The 20,584-nt window shown below is 37.3% G+C and overlaps 1 protein-coding gene across 5 annotated transcripts in view; it reads right to left on the bottom strand.

Annotated features, from left to right (window-relative positions):
- Positions 1 to 20,584, bottom strand: part of PATJ (PATJ crumbs cell polarity complex component) — a 417,617-nt gene that overhangs the window by 256,530 nt on the left and 140,503 nt on the right. For all 5 annotated transcript variants that reach the window (XM_049879429.1, XM_049879433.1, XM_049879432.1 and 2 more), the window contains exons 22-25: positions 18,269 to 18,443; positions 7,700 to 7,771; positions 5,249 to 5,426; positions 1,827 to 1,937 (exon numbers count right to left, since the gene is read on the bottom strand). In XM_049879429.1, the coding sequence (XP_049735386.1) occupies positions 1,827 to 1,937; positions 5,249 to 5,426; positions 7,700 to 7,771; positions 18,269 to 18,443 (536 nt within the window). The remainder of the gene's footprint in view (positions 1 to 1,826; positions 1,938 to 5,248; positions 5,427 to 7,699; positions 7,772 to 18,268; positions 18,444 to 20,584) is intronic.

Raw genomic sequence — 20,584 nt, 5'->3', positions numbered from 1 at the left:
GTCTAGGAGCTTCTCTGTGCAGGAACCCCAGGTCCAAATGATGTTCTCTGCTCCCAGCACTGCTTTCTTGGTGGTATGAGGTCCCCTGTCTCTCTACTTGCTTCTCTCTTTTATATCTCAAAAGAGACTGCCCTAAGACACTATCCAAGCTTGTAGATCTCATCAATACAGCTGCCACTAATCCATCTCATTACATCATAGTGATAGGATTTATAACACATAGGGAAATCACATCAGATGACAAAATAGTAGACAATCATACAATACTGGGAATCATGACCTAGTCAAGTTGACAGATATTTCTGGGGGACACAATTCAATCCATGACACTATGTAAACTGATTAAGAAATGAGTAAGCATTGCCTACATTTGTTGTTTCTGAAATAATCAGTATTACTTGCAACAATAAGTCAGCTAAAGAGAGCAACATTTTGCAAAGGTATCAACTTGACTCCTTTCATTGCCTCATTCAACAGGGATCACTTTACGTGTAAAACAAAGGTTAAGAATGGAATGAAGTCATGGACAAAGTAATGAACTGAATATGCTCACTTGGCTAGAACCATAAACAGCACAATGCTTGATGAACTAAATGCACACCGTGGAATCTTTTACACTACATGGAGAAGTGGCTTGAGACGGCATGGTGCTAATAAAGAGATTTTTTATTATTTTAACAGTTAAAAGAAATTGAACTGTTTATGTCATTGAAGTAAAAATTTCCACTTCAGTTCACCCACCGAGGCTGGATTAAAAGGTTGGCCTTTTTGGTTGACTTTATAACCTATGTAAATGCTTTGAATATTTCTCAGCAAGGGCATTGACAGGTGGCCACATAAACGTATAATTTAATTGGCTCATTGTAACTCAAAATTCTTGCTTTGGAAATATCATTTGGCAAGGAATAATCTGGCCAATTTTACTAAAGAATTCAGTTTCCAGAAATAAAAGTGATGGCCTGAAATACATTCTCAATATTATAGGAGTTAAAGACTTGGTTCCAAACATGTTCCTGAATTTCAAATTGTATGAAAATGAAAGAACTTTTATTCCGTTCACCTCTCTCAATCTGTCCTGATGGTGTAAATATACTGCTAAAACTGGAAGACTTTGAGCTGCAATGCATTCGACACAGCAATTTCCCAAGTAGTGTGGCTGCCCAGGTTACAAGGATGCCGAATATCACATCCATGCCCTCGCTCTTAGAGCCACCAACCATCTGTTTGGCCATTTGCCATACAAATGTTATTTTCTTTTTGCCATTACATACAGAAAGCTGGAAACCAGTGTATTACTGTATTGAAAAGCAAACTTTTTTAAATGTGCAAAGTTTCTTTACTGTCCAGAAGTACTTATGTTTTAAACAACTGTCTCCTATAAAAATTCCATACCAAAGGAGTAATCAATTACAGAATAAATTTTTTATGATTAAATGCTGCTATTTTTTCATTTGTAATGGCCAATAGTATGCATGTTTGTATTGTTAAACGCTTTTACACCTAACCCTCTTTACGTTACCTCCAGTTAGCAAAGCTAGTAAACTGGGAATAAAGGATTCGAAAAATGGGTGTATCTGACCTCACAGCCTTTGACTTAAACCAATGCACACTACTGTGACTCAAACATTACTAGGAGATCAAAACTGGAGAGAAAAAAAGGGAAACTGAAGTTAATACCTAAATTTTTCGGAAGCTAATAATTTTTCTAAGTAATAGTATAACTCGGGAACAATGAAAATATGTGGAAAAATACTTAGAGGCAAAAGCTTGGTCCACAGGTACAGAAAATATTTTAAAACTTTTTGAGAATATGAACTACAACTTACTCTTGGAGTAAGTGACAAGCTCTGGACAACAAACACCACGGGGTTTCCTGCATTCTTAATGGCCTCTACTGCTTCTGTGTGTGAGGCATTCTGCACATCTACTCCAGACACCTGAAACAGAAGTAACTTTTTTCAATTAGAAAGGCATTAAACATTGTGGGTAGGTTAACTCAAAATTCGCATGTATTCTGCTGGCAGGAATGTAAAATGGTACAACCACTTTGGAAATCGATTTGGCACTTTCTTAAAAAGCTAGAAATAGAAATACCATACAATCCAGTAATCCCACTCCTTGGAATACATCCTAGAGAAATAAGAGCCTTTACATGAACAGATACACAGCACACCCATGTTCATTGCAGCACTGTTTACAAAAGCAAAGATGGAAGCAACCAAGGTGCCCATCAACGGATGAATGGATAAATTATGGTACATGCACACAATGGAATACTACGCTTTGATAAAGAACAAGGATGAATCTGTGAAACATCTCATACTGTGGAGGAATCTGGAAGGCATTATGCTGAGTGAAATTAGTCATTTGCAAAAGGACAAATATTGTACGAGACAACTATTATAAGAATTCAAGAAATAGTTTAAACAGAGAAGAAAATATTCTTTGATGGTTACAAGACTGGGGAGGGTAGGAGGGAGAGGGGTATTCACTAATTAGACAGTAGACAAGAACTATTTTAAGTGAAGGGAAAAACAACACAAAATACAGGAGAGGTCAGCACAACTGGACTAAACTAAAAGTAAAGAAGTTTCCTGAATAAACCGAATGCTTCAAAGGCCAGAGTAGCAGGGACAGGGGTTTGGGGACCACGGTTTCAGGGCACATCTAGGTAAACTGGCATAATAAAATCTATTAAGAAACCATTCGGCATCCCACTTTGGTGAGTGGCATCTGGGGTCTTAAACACTAGCAAGCGGCCATCTAAGATGCATCAATTGGTGTCAACCCACCTGGATCAAAGGAGAATGAGGAACACCAAAGATACAAGGTAATTGGGAGCCCAAGAGACTGAAAGGGACACATAAATCAGAGACTACATCAGCCTGAGACCAGAAGAACTAGATGGTGCCCAGCTACAACCAATGACTGCCCTGACAGTGAACACAACAGAGAACCCCTGCTGGAGCAGGAGAGCAGCGGGATGCAGATCTCAAACTCTCATAAAAAGACCAGACTTAATGGTCTGACTGAGAGTAGAAGGACTCCCTCTGTTAGCCCAAGACAGGAACCATTCCCAAAGCCAATTCCTCAGACAGGGATTGGACTGGACTATAAGACAGAAAACGATACTGGTGAGGAGCAAGTTTCTTGGTTCAAGTAGACACATGAGACTATGTGGGCAGCTCCTGTCTGGAGGGAAGATGAGAAGGCAGAGGGGGACAGAAGCTGGCTGAATGGACACAGGGAATACAGGGTAGAGAGAAGGAGTATGCTGTCTCATTATGGGGAGGGCAACTAAGAGTACATAGCAAGATGTATATAAATTTTTGTATGAGAGACTGACTTGATTTGTAAACTTTCACTTAGAGCAAGATAAAAATTAAAAAGTCATGTGTATTATCTAGTATGGGAACAGTCAGAGTCTAATGAATTAGACCAAAGCCAGAAAAAAAAGATTGATCCATAAAGAGGTTTGCTGTTTTAATAGAACATGTTTTAGGAAAATAATGTCCCACCTTCAGGAGAAAACAAATATGCTCAATCACAACAGTCCTAACTAAATATAATTATCCAAGGTAGGTAGCTGAGTCAGTTACAGAACCTTAAGAGGCTTCTGAGCTCGTAAAGTCACCTCTGGCACTAACACAGTACAAAATTCCCAGTGGGGTTGGGGAATTTGTCTGAACTCCTATCTCCTCTCAGTTAAGTTGAGAAACATGATGTATTAAGCAAATCGTCCATTAACACAATTGAGTAGTTAAGCATTTATCGAATTATGTTCAAAAAAAGAAGTACCAAAACCGGAAAACCAAACCTGTTGCTGTCAAGTCAATTCCGACTCATAGCGACCCTACAGGACAGGGTAGAGCTGCCCCATAGGGTTTCCAAGGAGCAGCTGGTGGGTTCGAACTACTCACTTTTTGGTTAGCAGCCAAGCTCTTAAATTAAGTTCAAAAAATGAAGTACCAAAACAATAATAGGTTATTTTGCTAAAAGTGTTCTGTGTTCAAATAAATTTGGGGTAAGTATAAACTGACTTATTATAGGAATCTCAGAGAACCTAACTTGCTAACATGCCCATACATCAAAGAGCATTATGTGTTTACCAAATGTATTTAAAAGAACAAATTTTCAAACCCATAATATAACAAAGCCTTGGTAAATGTTGCAGTGGCTTAAGTTTAATGCATAGTAAAAATATGTGAATACTGCTTTGCTGTAAGGGAAACAAAGAAATAGGAAGGTAAGTGGAGAGGGATGTGGGATCAAGGGAGGTTTTTATTTTTAAGATGGGAGCTATTACAGCATACAATGATGCAGTAGAGAGGAAAAACTGATGAAGGAGAGAGAAGGTACAACAGCAGGAGCAATATCCTTAGGCAGTCAAGAGGGAAAGATTTCTATTGCACAAATTCGAGAGATGATTCCGGACAGACACACAAACAGTTCATCTGCTGCTACAGGAGGAAAGTCAGATTACTTGGTAACAGATTACTTGATTTGAGAGGTAGTGGAAGCAAAGGAAGCTCTCTTTCGACCCTCTACTTTCTCAATGAGACCAGAAACAAAGACTATAACCTGAGATTGAGATTAGGAAAGAGGTATTGGAGGTATGAAATGTTGCCTACAAATAGTGGGAGAATAAAACAACAAGGGAAATATTATAAGACTGCAGGGAAGAACTAAAAATCCACATGAAGGGGTGGTCACAAATATAAAATGAGACCAAAAGGCATAGCTGGTTACTATCTCCAGTCATGTTAAAAACAAAATCATTGCCGTCAAGTCAATTCCAACTCACGGCGACCTTACAGGAAAAAGTAGAACTGCCCCATAGGGTTTCCAAGGGGCAGCTGGTAGATTCAAACTGTTGATCTTTTGGTTAGCAACTGAGCTCTTAACCACTGTACCACTAGGGCTCTGACAGCCACATTAAAGAGGAATAAACAGAGTTGTATTTAACTAGGGTGTGGTTTTCCCCATCAAGATTAGTGAAAGGAAAGAGGACCAAAGGAGTCCACTATCTGCCTCATTCCATATATAGAGCCCTTTGTTAAACAGTTTTTTTTTTTTTTTGTAAGCTAAGGTTTTATTGAGAAATTGATAAAACTGTATATCTAATGTACAAATCTAACTAAATAAAGTAAACCACTTACACTCAATACACTAAATAGTTCTGCCTAAATAATTATTTCATTATCTTACAGGGCATTTCAAACAGAAACAGTATTTCATCATAGTTTACCTCAAGTATTTTATCTCCAGTTTTAAGAGCTTTTGTTTTTCCTGCTGGACTGTCTTCTAAAACTTGTTTGATAAATATACCTTTAAGCTCCTCTCCATTCTTTAGGCGTTTTATAACGGTTTGTCCACCAACAATACTGATTCCAAGAGACACATTGGGTTCTCTAAAAATCTCAACACTATAAAAAGGGGGGAAAAGAAAACAAAATTCATTCACAATCAAGTTAATTTGTTGGACTATGACTGTAAATATTCAATTTGTACTTTGTTACCCATGTTTTATATAAATACATTTTATAAACTATTTCTAAAAATGTCATATACAAAGATTAGATTGGACTGTAAGACATAAAATGACACTCATGAAGAGTGTGCTTCTTAGCTCAAGTAGATACATGAGACTAAATGGGCAGCTTCTGTCCGGAGGTGAGATGAGAAGGCAGAAAGGGACAGGAGCTGGTTGAATGGACGTGGGAAATTCGGGGTGGAAAGGAGGAGTGTGCTGTCACACTGTAGGGACTGCAACTAGGGTCACCTAACAATGCGTGTATAAATTTTTATATGAGAAACTAACTTGAGCAGTAAACTTTCACTTAAAGCACAATTTTAAAAAGTCATATAAATCATACCAAGTTCCAAAACTATCAGATGCTATCAATAATTCATAATATACGTGAAAGTTTAAATTCTGAAAAACCTAAATCAATAATCAATACATAGAACTCTTCACATTCAGAGATTTAGCTAGGCTTTCATGTTTCCATCTCTTATCACAATATATTTTTTGTGATTAGTCCACATCACTGTACATCTGTAATTAGCAAAGAATGGACTGAGAAAAGAAATGGATGAAAAAAAAAAAAATCAAGGAAGCCACATATATCATTTTGGCAAAAAGCACAGACTTTCAGAATAAAATGAATTTGCCAGTGAGAGGCTTATTGCCCAAGATGCGCTTTTCTCAGTCCATAGGTTTAACCCTGTGGTATTTTTAAGCAGAGAATAGATTTATCTCGTCCTAAGGCTAGAAGGTTTTGTTTTATTCCTACCTCCATGTCATTTTGGCGGGGAAAAAAAAAAGTATGGGATGAAACTTGTCTTTCAAAACACTATGGATTCTGCTCAAATTGGAGTCTTCAGATGGCGCAAATGGCTAAGGGCTTGACTACTAGCTGTAAGGTCGGCAGTTGGAACCTGTCTCGGAGGACAGGCCTGGCCATCTGCTTCCAAATGCTCACAGCCTTGAAAACCAATTGGAGCAGCTCTACTATGCACACATGGTGTCACCATGACGCGAAGGCCATGGTTTTTGTTTTTGTTTTTTAACTAGTACAAATGTCTGCCTTAAGCATTATGCTCTTTTAAGAACTATCTGTATGGGATCAAAGTGACAACACCAACTCAAAAGATTAGATAGGAACCTTAGGAGACAGTGAGTTTACGTCAATGAGGGAGGAACAACTCAAAAAGAGGGTGAGAATGGTTGCACAGCTCAAGAATGTAATCCGCGTCACTAAATGGTACATGTAGAAACTGCTGAACTGGTGTTATGTTTTGCTGTATGTATTCTCAACAACAACAATACAAAAATTTTTTAGAAGCAACTCAAAAAAATTTCCTTAAAGAGTTTTTAAGACAAAACTCAGAATTCAATTGCAAAAAAAAAAAAAAAACACAGATTGAGGTGGGGTAGTGGAACTAATAATGCATAAATAAAAACAGTAGCTAGAAGAAGGACTTAAAAACAAAAACCAAACCCAGTGCTGTCGAGTGAATTCTGACTCGTATCAACCCTATAGGACAGAGTTGAGCTGCCCCATAGTTTCCAAGGAGCACCTGGTGGATTCAAACTGCCGACCCTTTGGTTGGCAGCCATAGCACTTAACCACTACACCACTAGGGTTTCCAGAAGAGAGGCTTACATAATCTTAATAAAGCACAGCCCTACTGAGTTCTTAAAACTATGGTAGTAACCAAGGGAAGACTGGCCACAAACATTCCGTTAGCTCAAATAAGGCACCAATTGTACTAACATAGAGGGAGGAAGATAAATTGATATAAGATAGAAACCAACCTCAACTATTGTTGATTTTTTTTTTTAATAAAAAGCTTTACTGCTTTCAAGTCAGCCCTACCTACCTTGCTTAATGATGCAGTAATAAACCATATTTAGTACATCAGTTACCACAACAAATGGGCATATGTTAGGTGCTTACAAACAGATTATTCTCTGAAAGAATATGATAAAGACTTTCCTAACATTGGTTTTAGTCTTAGCCAGGACAAAAATCTCTAAATAAGACAAAATGAAACTAAAAGGTAAGTCAACCTATATGCGATCTATCACAATTCTCCAATCACTAAAATATGGCTGAATGACGTTCTATTAAGTTAAAGAAAACATCAGCTGATTGTGTTCTGATTGTGATAGCCAGTGATATCATCAACATACATTCTTGGTGGACCCCAGTGGCTGAAGTTGGGAGTTTCTTCTCCTTCACCTTCTTCTCTCTCAGGTAACTCGCTGAGGAGGACAAAAGAAAAAACACTTAACCAGTAAGCCACACTCTTATTATTAAATGTTCTTGGAAAGTTTTGAAATTGTATAATCTATGCATAGTTACAGAGTTTTTAATTTTAAGCAGTTGCAATATTTACATGAATAAATAGCTAAGTGTCCATATAAAGCAAAAACATATTGCTTTAATGTTTAACTCAACAAATACCCACTCGGCAGCAGAAAATCAGAATTATAATGAGTACTTTTATTGGTATTTCTAAAAATTTGTGTTTGATTTATACAATTTCACATTTGTTTCTCTATTAATATACAAAATCTTATAAAATATATTCATTAAAATTTGGTATTGAATGACCAGTAAAGAGAACAGCCTGCATAAGCCAACATAAACAGCTGAAATGGCTAAACAGTCAATAAACACAATCCATCTTTCTACATTCTTCTGTCACTCTTACCCCCAAATAATTCACCTATCATTTGTATCCCAAGAATATTTTGTATAGTTACACAGTACTTTACAGTCTAGAAAGCTTCCACTTAAATTACCTCATTTGATCCTCACTCACTCCCACCCATCACCACCACTGTATTTTCACTCATCAAGTTATATTAGTATGAAAATGCTTAACCATTTAACATAAAATGCTGAATTATGGGATAGTTAGTTCTAAGAGTAATGCTATCTAATAGGGTATTGACTTTAGCATATGTTATCTGTTACGAATCAGGAGTCCTAAACTCAAGTCTAACTTGTACCACGAAATAAGTATGTGACTTTAGACCATCAAATAATATGTCTGACGCTTTAAATTCTATCAGTCTACACAGAAATGTAGGCACCACCTCTTCCACTTCATGTTCACAAAAACCCTGTGAAGTAAGCACAGCAAGTCATATTATTATGTTTTCCACACGAGGAACCGAGAGTCAAGGCCCACAAATACTACACAACCTCACAACCTCTCCACATGTATCCAAAACCGCTTCAACACTTAGTTTCACTGCTCCGTTTTCTCTGAACTTTCAAATAACGACTACAGAAAGTGGCAAAGCTCTATCTACTTCTTCAACATACTTCCTAGGATATAATGGTCTTAAGGCCATATGAAAAGGAAAAAAAACTGAAAGAATCTATACAATTCAAAAATCAGTTAAGAAATTGGGGTCATTAACATCTCACCCACCACCAGGCGGCTTTCTTACCTTACCCAGTCTAATTTTAATGATTAAAAGCATCGCAGCATTCATGGAAAAACAATTTGGCATATACTTGCAGGTTATTTATCTAATGTCCTTTCTTCCCTTCTTCCTTACCAATATAACCCCTTTTTTATTCCAGGTGGCATTATGCTTAGCTTAAAAAAAAATTTTTTTTTTTTTTTTCTAGATTTCCTTTTGCCTAAGGGTAACTGCAGGAGCCCTGGTGGTACAGTGGTTAATGCTCTTGGCTGCTAAGTAAAAGGTCAGTAGTTTGAACCCGCCAGCTGCTCTGTGGGAGAAAGATGTGGCAGCCTGCTTCTGTAAAGATCTACAGCCTTGGAAACCCTATGAGAAAGTTCTACTCTGTCCTATAGGGTTGCTATGAGTCGGAATCCACTTGACAGTAATGGGTTTGGTTTCTGGTAAGGGTAACTGCATGCCACAGTTCTGATCAGTGATATGGAAACAAGAGTCCCTGAATGAGGGGTCCAGAAAAACAGATTAAATGGAAGGAGAGTCAGCTGACACAAACCTTTTGCTCTATGCCATCCCCCCTTCTTATTTCCTAGAATGCATAAGCGATATTGGTGGTGAAGCATCCATCATAAAACCATGAAGAATCCATGCGGGCTAAAAGGACAGCAGAGCAGAAGGTATCAAGGACCCTGGTGACAGCAACACCATACCAACTCAAGACCACCTTCCTTGGGACTTTTTACATGAATAAATTAGGCCTCTGCTTGGTTATGCTACATGAAGTGGGCTTTCTATCTATAAGGAGCTGAGTGTAACTCTTAAAGGATACACCCATGACTCTACCAACTTAAGTAACTGTCTTTACTGTTTCCTATTACGTTACCGTTCTTTATGCACGCACGTATATATCCATTGAAGACTTGTAATGATAGCACAAACTTTCATATTTTGATTATCCTACTCCATGATAATGAGGGTTAAAAGAGACATGACTGGCACTTAACTGAGGCTTAACTAATATTCCTTTCCTTTACAATTTCTCTCACTTGAAGTCATATCAACATCTTTCCATAATTCATCGTTTTCATTATAGGTGTAAACCCTTACTTACAACATATTCTAGTTCCAAGAAACCACACTTATGACCATCTTTTTTTTACATCTTATCATTTTTATCATTAGTAATGTGTATGTATTAAAATATATCTGTAAGTTTATATGTAATGGTTCCAACCCCCAAAGACAAATAAAGAGCAGATTTACAAAGATACTGATAATAAAAGGCAACAATAATGGGAAAAAAAAAAAGACACTTATGTCAGAACTGACTTAAGACAGAGTCATTGGAATGAAACCCCATCATAAGTCAAGGACTACCTGTATTTTTTACTTAATAGAATTAATCTTAATAGTCCATATTATTGATGTAATTTGATTTATCTGCTATCCAATATATGAGGCACTTAGATTATATCTTCCTTTCTGGAATATTGACTCTACTGCCAGGAATATCTTCATGGTACACTGCATTTATAGATCTCCTTTAAATAAAGAATAATGGAAACAAGATTGAAAATTAAAAATAAAATCAACACTGAAACTTTTCTCCTCTCCATTTTCTACTCTCCTGCATACTGAATCATGACATTGAGAGAGAAAAAAAAAAATGCCTTTTTTACATGAAAAAATTAGGAATTAAATCTTTCAATTACAAAAACTCTAAGAATAAACAAAATAAACTAAAGTAAAATGACAATTAACATTAGTATGTTTTTTTTTTTTTCATGTTTAGAAAACAAAAACTAAAAATTTCCTAAACTGCTGGTTCTTACCTACAACTTAAGGAAAAAATAATCACTGTCTAGAATATGGAAAAGGAATTTTGGGTGGTGCAAACTGTTAAACACTGTATTATTAATCAAAAGGTTGGTGGTTCGAACCCACCCAGAGCTGCATCAGAATAAAGGCCTAGCAATCTGGTTCCGAAAAGTCACGGCCTTGAAAACCTACAAAGTGCGGTTCTATTCTGCAACACATGAAGTTGTCATGAGTTGGAATTGATCTGACAGCAACTGGTTTGGATTTTTTGGTTAGAATATGGAAAATTTAGCTTTCTTTGATAAAGTGTATAACAAAAGGATTATTCTCTTCAAAGAAACTCACTGATTTTCTCACAGCATATTATCTTTCTTCAGGTAGTTGATATATCCATATTTCATTCAGACTGTTTCATACGCAAAAACATAAAACTTGATAAAGCTTATCCAGATAGTGTGATTACTTTTAGAAATACAGTCATAGGTGGTAAGTACCTATACAAACTAATGTAGTCACTTTATATTGATGAATACCTATACCTTTTAAAAAACCCACTGCCACTCAGTTGATTTTAACTCATAGCAACCCTATACCTTTTAGCCCAAATTAAAATTTAACTGAAAGTGAACTACTATTTACTGTATATATTAAGACATAAATTTGTATAAACGTATTTGAAACTTTAACAAGGGATTTCTATATTCAAATTCTATAGTTTGCACAGTGATCAATCATGGCTAATAACTCAATCACTCAGAATCTCAAATTTTAAAATAACTGAATTTTTGCCTCTTATATTGGATCAGAGTTTTAAAATTAATTTTTTTCTTAAAAGAATAAACCACCCAATATATACTTTTTATTTCTGCCTTTTATAGCAAATGCCCAAAGTTATTACTCTCTGCATCTTTGGGAAGAGAGATGGAGTACCCCATTAGTAAACAAGTGAATATTAATAGTAAGACTTGATCATGGTGTAAATCTCTTTGTGAATAAATTTTTTCAACATCTTACAAAAATTAGATGAATCCAGATAGCCAAGATGACTTTTCCTTTTCAATAGTACTTTTTATATATACAAGTAGTTACATACCAAAATCCCCAGATGCTCAAGTCCGTTATATAAAATGGCATATTTGCATATAACCTACCCGTATACTTTAAATTATCTCTACATTACTTATAATAACTAATACAATGTAAACGCTACGTAAATTATATCATATTGCTTAGGAAATAATGACACGATATGAGGCGAACAATGCTCAAATGAGTGCTGAAGAGAGTCTGAGGACCTGTGAAATGACAGGAGGCTACAGCAGGGTATGCCAACACATAACTTCATTCGCGTGGATTCAGTGTAGTGCTCGGTGCAAGGCAAATTCAAGTTTTGCTTTTTGGAACTTTCTTTACCTCCTCCCCCACCCCACCCCCAAACATTTTCCACCTGTGGTTGGGTGAATCTGTCCATGCAGAATTCATGGATACAGAGAGCAGATTATAAAATTTCTACAAACTAAGCCATGTGAGAAAAAAAAAAAAAAGCCCATTGCCGTCGAGTCGATTTCGACTCATAGCAACCCCATAGGACAGAGTAGAACTGCACCAATAGTATCCAAGGAGTGCCTGGTGGATTCAAACTGCTGACCTTTTGGTTAGCAGCTATAGCTCTTAACCTGCCATCAGGGTCATGTGAGAATCAAGTAAATTCGGCACCCTAAAATAATAGAAGTAGGAAGAGCCTTGTTTCTAAGTTTTTTTAAGATTTCTTTTCCCTCTTTAAATTTAGACTCTCTATAGCAATTGTCTGTGATATACCACAGAGAGCAAGTGCATTCTGGAACGAGGGAGAATGGGACAGTGGTGTTTTCCAAGCTAGCAGAGTTACTTCTACAGATGTTAAATTGTGATTTTGAAGTTACAAAGCAAATTATTACCTGGCACCAGTACAGGGAAAAAACTAGGCATTCCCTTATGTTAAAGTTTAAAATGACACAGATACTGTGTTGAGCAAAAGAAACCAGACACACAAAAGTACATACTGTATAGTACCATTTATATGAGTTCAAGAACAGGAAAAACTAATTTACAGTGTTAGAAATTAGAATAATGATTGCCTGGGGTGACACACTGCAAAAGGGGCATGAAGGAAGTTTCTGGGGTAATAGAAATGTTTAATATCTTGATTGGGGTGTTGGTAACATTTATCAAAACTCAGCAAATGGTACCTCAAAATTTGTTCTTGTTATTATATATAAATTATATCTCAATAAAGTTGAGGTGTAGCACTAGTGTTAAAGAATTCTGTTAAGAAACAAAAATTCAAGTCATAAAGGGTAAATTGCTCCCTCAGGTCAATTTTGAAAATGAAAGGACATCACTAATTTATTTTTCAAGTGGAATTTCTTTACAGGAGCCAGGTGACCAGGTCATGTGTCAGAAAGGCAGGACTCAGAAAATAAGGAAGTTTAGAGGAAGGGGGAGAGAGGGCCTCACCCTGGAGGTAGTTATATATAGATTTTTCTAATTCCATTACCTATTTTGTTGGCACTCATTTGACAAGCTTTCATACTTATGGTCATATCATTTGCACATAAATATTCAAATTGTGACCTTCACTGAGACATTTTTTCACAAGATATAAAAAATACTATTACTTTCCTTTTGGCCTTCTGAAGGCCTGGATTAGTAATCAAAGATCTAATTATATTTTCCAAAGGCATTAGCGTACTGCTGTTTGGACGTCTTGTCCCAATTTTTCACATTCGTCTTCGCCTGCCGTGCAGACTGCAGCTGAAACAGCATTGTAGAAGTGTAAAGTGTCACGTACTTGAGTTCATAACCTCACTGAAAACGTTACCTTCTTCCTCACAACTCGAACATTCCAGAACAGCCCTCTCTCAAACACACATTTTTATTCTCTCCCCCATCCACAGCTTCCTTCACATGTCCTAAATTTATACACATTTTTGTCAGTTTAAGTCGAAAGTAAACCTATTAGATATCCACAATTTACTCAGAAGCCATGAAATGCCAGGCACTGTGATGGGGACGTAAAATACAACCCTAACTCATTTGATTCTTGCAACAAACGTGGGGAGTTATTATCAACCCCATTTTAAATAAGAGAAAAACGGGGCTCAAGGAAAAAAAAAAAAAAAGTGACTTACAAAGTGACAGTAAATAGAGAAGACAAGATTTAACCTGTGATCTGGGGACCTGGTGGCCATGGGTTTTACATTTTATCACAATGCTCTCCCCAACTATGTCACCGTTTTGCCTATTTCACCTCCTACTATCCCTAACAAAGCATTCAATCCTAAAAGCATCTCTTCTCATTTACATTCTATTATAACTACAACGTGAGTTTTCCTCTATTTTAAATATAAGTCTTTTCTCTTGAGTTCATTCTTCTCCCAGGCTTTAGCCTCCTGACACCTCATTTTACTTAGTATGATTTGACCCTACTTTATTACTTTTTTTAAAAAGGAATCTGCAACCTCCTTGAATGTTTTGATAAACTTGGGAACAATCAACACTACCCTGGGTACACCTCAGGGCCTAAGAGCCTGTTGTTGCCATGGCTACCACCATCACTGCCAACCTTTTATTAAACATCTACTACATACAAGGCATTATATACACTTTTATAAGCACTCTTATTTAACCTAGAGAACTCTCTTGTTTACAGGGTCACATAGTTATACATAGTAGAGCAAAGAGTTGAACAGCACCCACTCTCTCTATTCTGCAAACATCCTATTAGTTTGAGAAACATCCATATCTCCCACTATGAGCAACCATACCTTTTTACGCAGCAGGTGTTGACAGAGACAGGGGAAGAGAAAGCAAGCAAGCAGGTAAATTCTAAAAAAAATAGTCTCAAGTGGCCTTATGAAGGGAAGGGTAGCAGAATGACACTGGGAACAAAATCACCTGAATTCTTTCCACAGTATTATACCCTGCCTGCCCACATTCCTCTTTCTAGAGATTTCCACTTCAAGGTACATCGACCTCTTACAACCTGCTCCAAAGATAAGGGGTAGTCATCTTAATGTAAAAGCATACTCTGTACATTAAACACCACAGCCATTGAAAACTTATCCTTGGCACACCCATATATACAAACCTCTGTTGGGTGCTACACAAAAATTAATGCAGAAGAAATTCTAAACTATTCTCTAATACTACATGACATCCTGATGATTTAAAAGGCTATCTTCCAAAAGTATCTATGCATTTCTCAGGGGGACTTCTGAGTAGCAATAAATATTCACCTGTGAGCCTATTGGAAATCCTGGTGGCGTAGTGGTTAAGTGCTACAGCTGCTAACCAAAAGGCTGGCAGTTCGAATCCATCAGGCACTCCTTGGAAACTCTATGGGGCAGTTCTACTCTGTCCTATAGGGTCACTGTGAGTCGGAATCAACTCGACAGCAACAGGTTTGTTTTTTTGTATGAACCTATCTCCATGGGGCAAACCCTGAAAGGATTAAAAAGAGGAATCTTATTTTCAGGAACTCTTCTGGAACCTGCTGAGCCTTAAATATACACTAAATCTCAGACAGCAAGCTAAAAAAGCAACTTTCAAATATAAGACTGACCTCTCAAGACAAAGGTGAGGTTGGAGCCCTTAAATGCCTATGTCCACATGAGGAAATCAGCTTGACGAAGTACTCACTTTAGGAGAAAAAGCAATGGGATGGGAAAAATGCACACCTTTCCTCTCTGAACTGGGAAGAATGAGTAAAACACAACTTGTGTTCCATGTCCACTTCTGCACAAGGAAGCAGGAGTGGGCCTGGAAATTTGTTTAGGTCCCTTCCAATTCTACAGTTATAATTCTCTAGCTTTAGAGAAGCACCCCTATTTCTCAACTAATCTGCCAGATTCAACTTTAACACTACACAAAAGAGAAATTTTTTTTTAAATGAAGGGAGTCTCATTTGGAAAGTAATTTGACTACATAAAAAGTTGTAACTCTTCCAGTACTCCCATTTCCAGGAGTCTCTCCCAAGGAAACAAATCCACTGCTTATTCAACACCGTGCTTTCCTCTGGGGGCTGTGTGTGGCAGTATGGAGATTATCTGTGAGCACCAATTTCTCACATCAGGACTCCAGGCCTGTGTGCACCTCCCATCTGCAAACTGGCCTAGCTCTGCTGAGTGAAAACATCACCAGATTCCTCCAAGTAGTTAGACCTATCTGTGTCTTTCTTCTCCACTTAGAGATGAGTTAAACAGAGGCACAGAGAACTTACGAAGTTTCTCCACAAAACTCTGAGCAAAGGTCACAGCTTGCTGAACAGAAGTGCACATCACCTAAGTCTAACATACCTCATATATCAACATAAAACCATTCTTGGGCTAAAGGTCTTAATAAAACATCATGGCTGATGAATCCCACCGTGTCCCTCATCCTGTTTCACCCTTTATTCACCTCTAGCCTCCCTAAGGAAACCTTGGTGGCATAGTGGTTAAGAGCTATGGCTGCTAACCAAAAGGTCGGCAGTTCAAATCCACCAGGTCCTCCTTGGAAACCCTATGCGGCAGTTCTAATCTGGCCTGTAGGGTTGCTATGAGTAGGAATTGACTCGACGGCAATGGGTTTCTTTTGGTTTGGTTTTTTAGACTCCCTTGCTCTCAATGCTACACCACTGTGGTTTTTCCTTCAGGTGTGCTTCTCTTGCCATACCCCACCACCAAGGCCTGGCCTGCCAAACCATCCATTGCACTTCATCGAATCTCCTTGAATTGTAAACAAACTACTCCATACCCTAACCTCCTCACTGAATGTTTTCTCCCCTTCGATAGCTTTTAACTCTCTACCAAGAACACCACACTCAAGTGGGTGACTCCCATTCTCTCACTCCTGGGGAGTAGTTGGAGAAAAGGGGTTATTTTTCTAAATTCTTTCCTTCCACTAGGTCATTATTCTTCTACCCTTGTTTTACAGCTAACCTCTTATCCCTCGCTTTACTACCAGGTGATCTTAGCAAATGACCTTTCCCTCAAATGACAGGAAAAAAAAAAAAAAAATCAACTCATTTGACAAGAACTCCCTTAATTCCTGCTACAAGCTACAAAAAAAAAAAAAAAAAATGGCAGCATCTGTAGACTTTCTTCCATTCCTGGATCCTTAGTGGAAGAGGTGAGTTTCGTCCTATCAAAAGTTCAAAGGTTAATCTTGGTAGATGTACAGCGTCCTCTCCTTTCACCACCTCCAGGGACTATGTTTAATCATTCCTTTTTTAGCATCTACATATTCCTCTTCTGGACCTTCCCTAAAAGCAAATAAAATTCTTTCAAGTTGTCTTTATATATATATATATGTGTGTGTGTGTGTGTGTGTGTGTGTGTTTGTGTATATATGTAATACACATATATCTGTATACAAACAGATGGACTGATAGATAAGATATCCCCTCTCCTTCTTCCAATACCTTCCAGTTAGAGGCAACACACATTGTATCAGCCTCTTTTCATGGCCAGGACTCTCAAAACACTAGTCTGCTCTTACAAGCAATTTTTGACATCCTGTTCAATTCTCAACACACTACTCTTTGATTTCCACTCTACCGAAACTGTTCTACGCTTACCAAGGGCATCCATATAGCCAAGCCCAGCGAAGACTTTTCTGTTCTTATCTATCTTGACCTCACTGTAACATGTGGCATAGTCCATGATGATCCTTTGTGAAAACTGTCTCTTCCCTTGGTTTCTATGTTGACCTCTAGTTCCTCAATTTCCTTCTACCTCTTGTTCATTCTCTTTCCTGCATTCACGGCTTATATATTGCTGCTTCACAGGATTCCAATCTTGGCCCTGCTCTCTTTTTATTCTTTGCACTTCCCCTAGATGACCATATTCAAATCCAGGATTTCTACCCACACCTGATTTGCTCCCAATTATCCATGTCAAAATAGACTTCAATATTAACCACAACCCACATATCTGTTGACTTTACTTCATTTGGTTGTCCTACAGATAGTTCAACCCTCAGCGTGTCCAAAACTGATGTCATAATTTATGCATCCAAACTATTCATGTTTCTAATTCTTATGATGAAGAATTAATAGTCTAATTATCTATATCTAGTTTCACAAACCAGAAACATGAGTCATCCTCAACTACTCTTACTCATTCCCAGGATCTAATCACTCACCAGCTCCTACAGACGCTCTCTTCCTAACTCTCAAATCTATGCCCTCCTTTATTTTTCCCCAAATACTTCTTCCCTAGAATGTTAAAAATAAACTCTAAATTAGTCTCCCATTCTCTAAGAAAATACGCTCTGTAATTCACTTTACACACAAAAAAATTTTATACATAGCATAATTTTGGGTATGTGAAATTATCATGGCAATTATCTAGTGTAGTAGATTCTGTTCATAGTATTTTTCTGTCTTTTCCAAATGTTCCACCGTAATAATGCATTTTTTTTTTTCCAAAGAAGGAAAAGAAAACTGTTTTATAAGGTGAAAACAAAAGAGAAATGATACCATACCATGGATTAGTGGCAAGTCTAGGAGGCAACATTCCCATGTATGCCGAGGCTTTTGAAACAAATCGGGTCTCGGGGAGTTGGTACGAAGGCAATTCTTCTTGATCCCTTCTGTGAGCCACGGCAGGAAGGTCAACAAGCGAGCTAGGCCCTTGAGCATCATTTGGCATCATCATGTCTGAAGAGCAAATCCAGATGACAGTGAATACAAAATGCATTTATTCATCCGTCTTTCATTCAACAAATAGTCATGTGCCCCTACTATGGGCACGCACCCTTCCAGGTGAGAGATCGATAATGTTAAATAGGTAAAATATTCACGATGTTAGATGATGATAAGCGAGATGGTGGAAAATAAAGCAAGGAGGGGTGGCAGGGAGTGCTCAGTAGAAGATGGCTGCAATTTTAAATATAGCCTCACTGAAAAGATGACATTTCAGCGATATGAATATTTAAAAAAAAAATTAATGATGGCATTCTAATCTTACTACAAATTTTCCTTTATCAATCAACTTAAAAATAAAAAATTCCATGCAATAACAAATAATCAAATAAAACCCCCCACATTTTAAAAAGGTCTTTGTTTACAAATTACAAAATTCTCTTACATTTGTTACCCCATTTAATTGTCACATCAACCTTTCAGCTAGAGAGAAATGATACTATCAACCATATGTTATAGATGGGGAAACTCAGGTTAAATAACTTGCCAATTTTTACCCAGAGAGTAAAAGACCCAGATTGCCATTATTTATTTAAATATTTACAACAAACCTTCTGCCAAATTCTTATTGTGATTCCTACTTAGAAGGGTTCACAAAATAAACTTTAGAAGCAGGGGGCAGGACAGACTTTGAAATTTACTTCTTACATTCTCCAGTTTTAGGTACCATACTTAGACAATCATCACAAATTAAAAGATGCTGTTATTTTCTCCTTACATTTGACTAAAAAAAGAAAAATAAGAAGACTCCATTATGTTTTAAGTCCTGGGAATAATCCTCTGTGACTTGAGGCTCTGGTGTGTGGGTCCAAGGTTCTTCCTTTACACTCTTCCTTCCTTTTTTTGAAAGGTAGCACATGTTTCCCGAGTATTTTTACCAGCCTGTTTCCTGCATGGTCATCTTCTGACACTTAAATATGTTAAAGAATTTCACACTTTCCTTTCTTTCCAGATGTTTTATCTCACCTGGGATGCTTACCCAAACAACTTTTTTCTGACCCAGCAAAGTCCACTTTCATCTTGCTAGGTTCAGTTTACCTGTCACTTTGTCTTTAAAAACTTCCTACAGTCTCTCAAGGACTTGTATTTTTTCATAAAATATTATTTATAAAAATGGACTCACTGTTGTACCTATTCCACCATCTTAGAATGTGAGCTCATTCAGGGTGAGGATTATGTGTGCCTCACCTTTGTGCTGTGACCTCCAGGGAGTAGAATGGTGTGAAGAAGGGGGAGAGGAATCAGGGAGTTTTAGTTTATATACTGCATAAATTTTTGTACTTTTGAAATTCTTATAATGAGCACGTATGACTTATATAATAAAACCTAAAAACATACCTTTTAAACATACAAAGCTCCAAAAAGAACAGATAAATCATTTATGCATAATTTAAAAAAAAACTGTTCAAACAGCAAAGGTGAGGCAAACATTTTTTTTATTCCCATGTAAATTCTAAATATACGGATGAAACAGCTTAAACATAGGATATTTGACCAGACCTCTATTTCCTCAAATGTAAAACACAGGGACTGAACAAGATTGTCATAGTTACCTCTAAGAGTTGGTACCTCCTTTGTAATTTATTTGTTTGTTTTAGCCAATTATAATACTCTCATTTTAAGTCTCTTAGTAACTGTGGTAGTGTGAATAATGGCACCCCAAAATGCCCGGAATCTAATCCTTGAGATCTATAAATGTTACCTTATATGGTAACAGAGACTTTGCAGATGTGACTAAATTAATGGGAGATTACCCAACCAAAACCAAACTCAGTGCCGTCAAGTCAATTCCGACTCATACCCAGGTGGACCTAAACGTAATCGCAAGTGTCCTTATAAAAGGTAACCACAGACATAAGGAAAAGATGAGGTGAAGGCTGAGCAGAGAGGTTTGAAGATGCTACACTGCTGGCTTTGAAGATAGAGGAATGAACCAAGAAATACAAGGAATGTAGCTCTAGAAGCAGGAAAAGGGAAGGAAGCCAATTCTTCTTTAGAGCCTCCTAAGGGAACACGACCCTCGATTTCAGGCCAGTAAAACCGCTTTTGGATATCTGACCTCCGGAACTATAGAAGAATAAATGTGTGTTGCCTAA

The sequence above is a fragment of the Elephas maximus genome, chromosome 3, assembly GCF_024166365.1.
Source record: "Elephas maximus indicus isolate mEleMax1 chromosome 3, mEleMax1 primary haplotype, whole genome shotgun sequence".
In the NCBI taxonomy this organism is placed as follows: domain Eukaryota; kingdom Metazoa; phylum Chordata; class Mammalia; order Proboscidea; family Elephantidae; genus Elephas; species Elephas maximus.
Note: the sequence above shows the minus strand (reverse complement) of the source record. Positions and strands in the feature narration are given on the sequence as shown.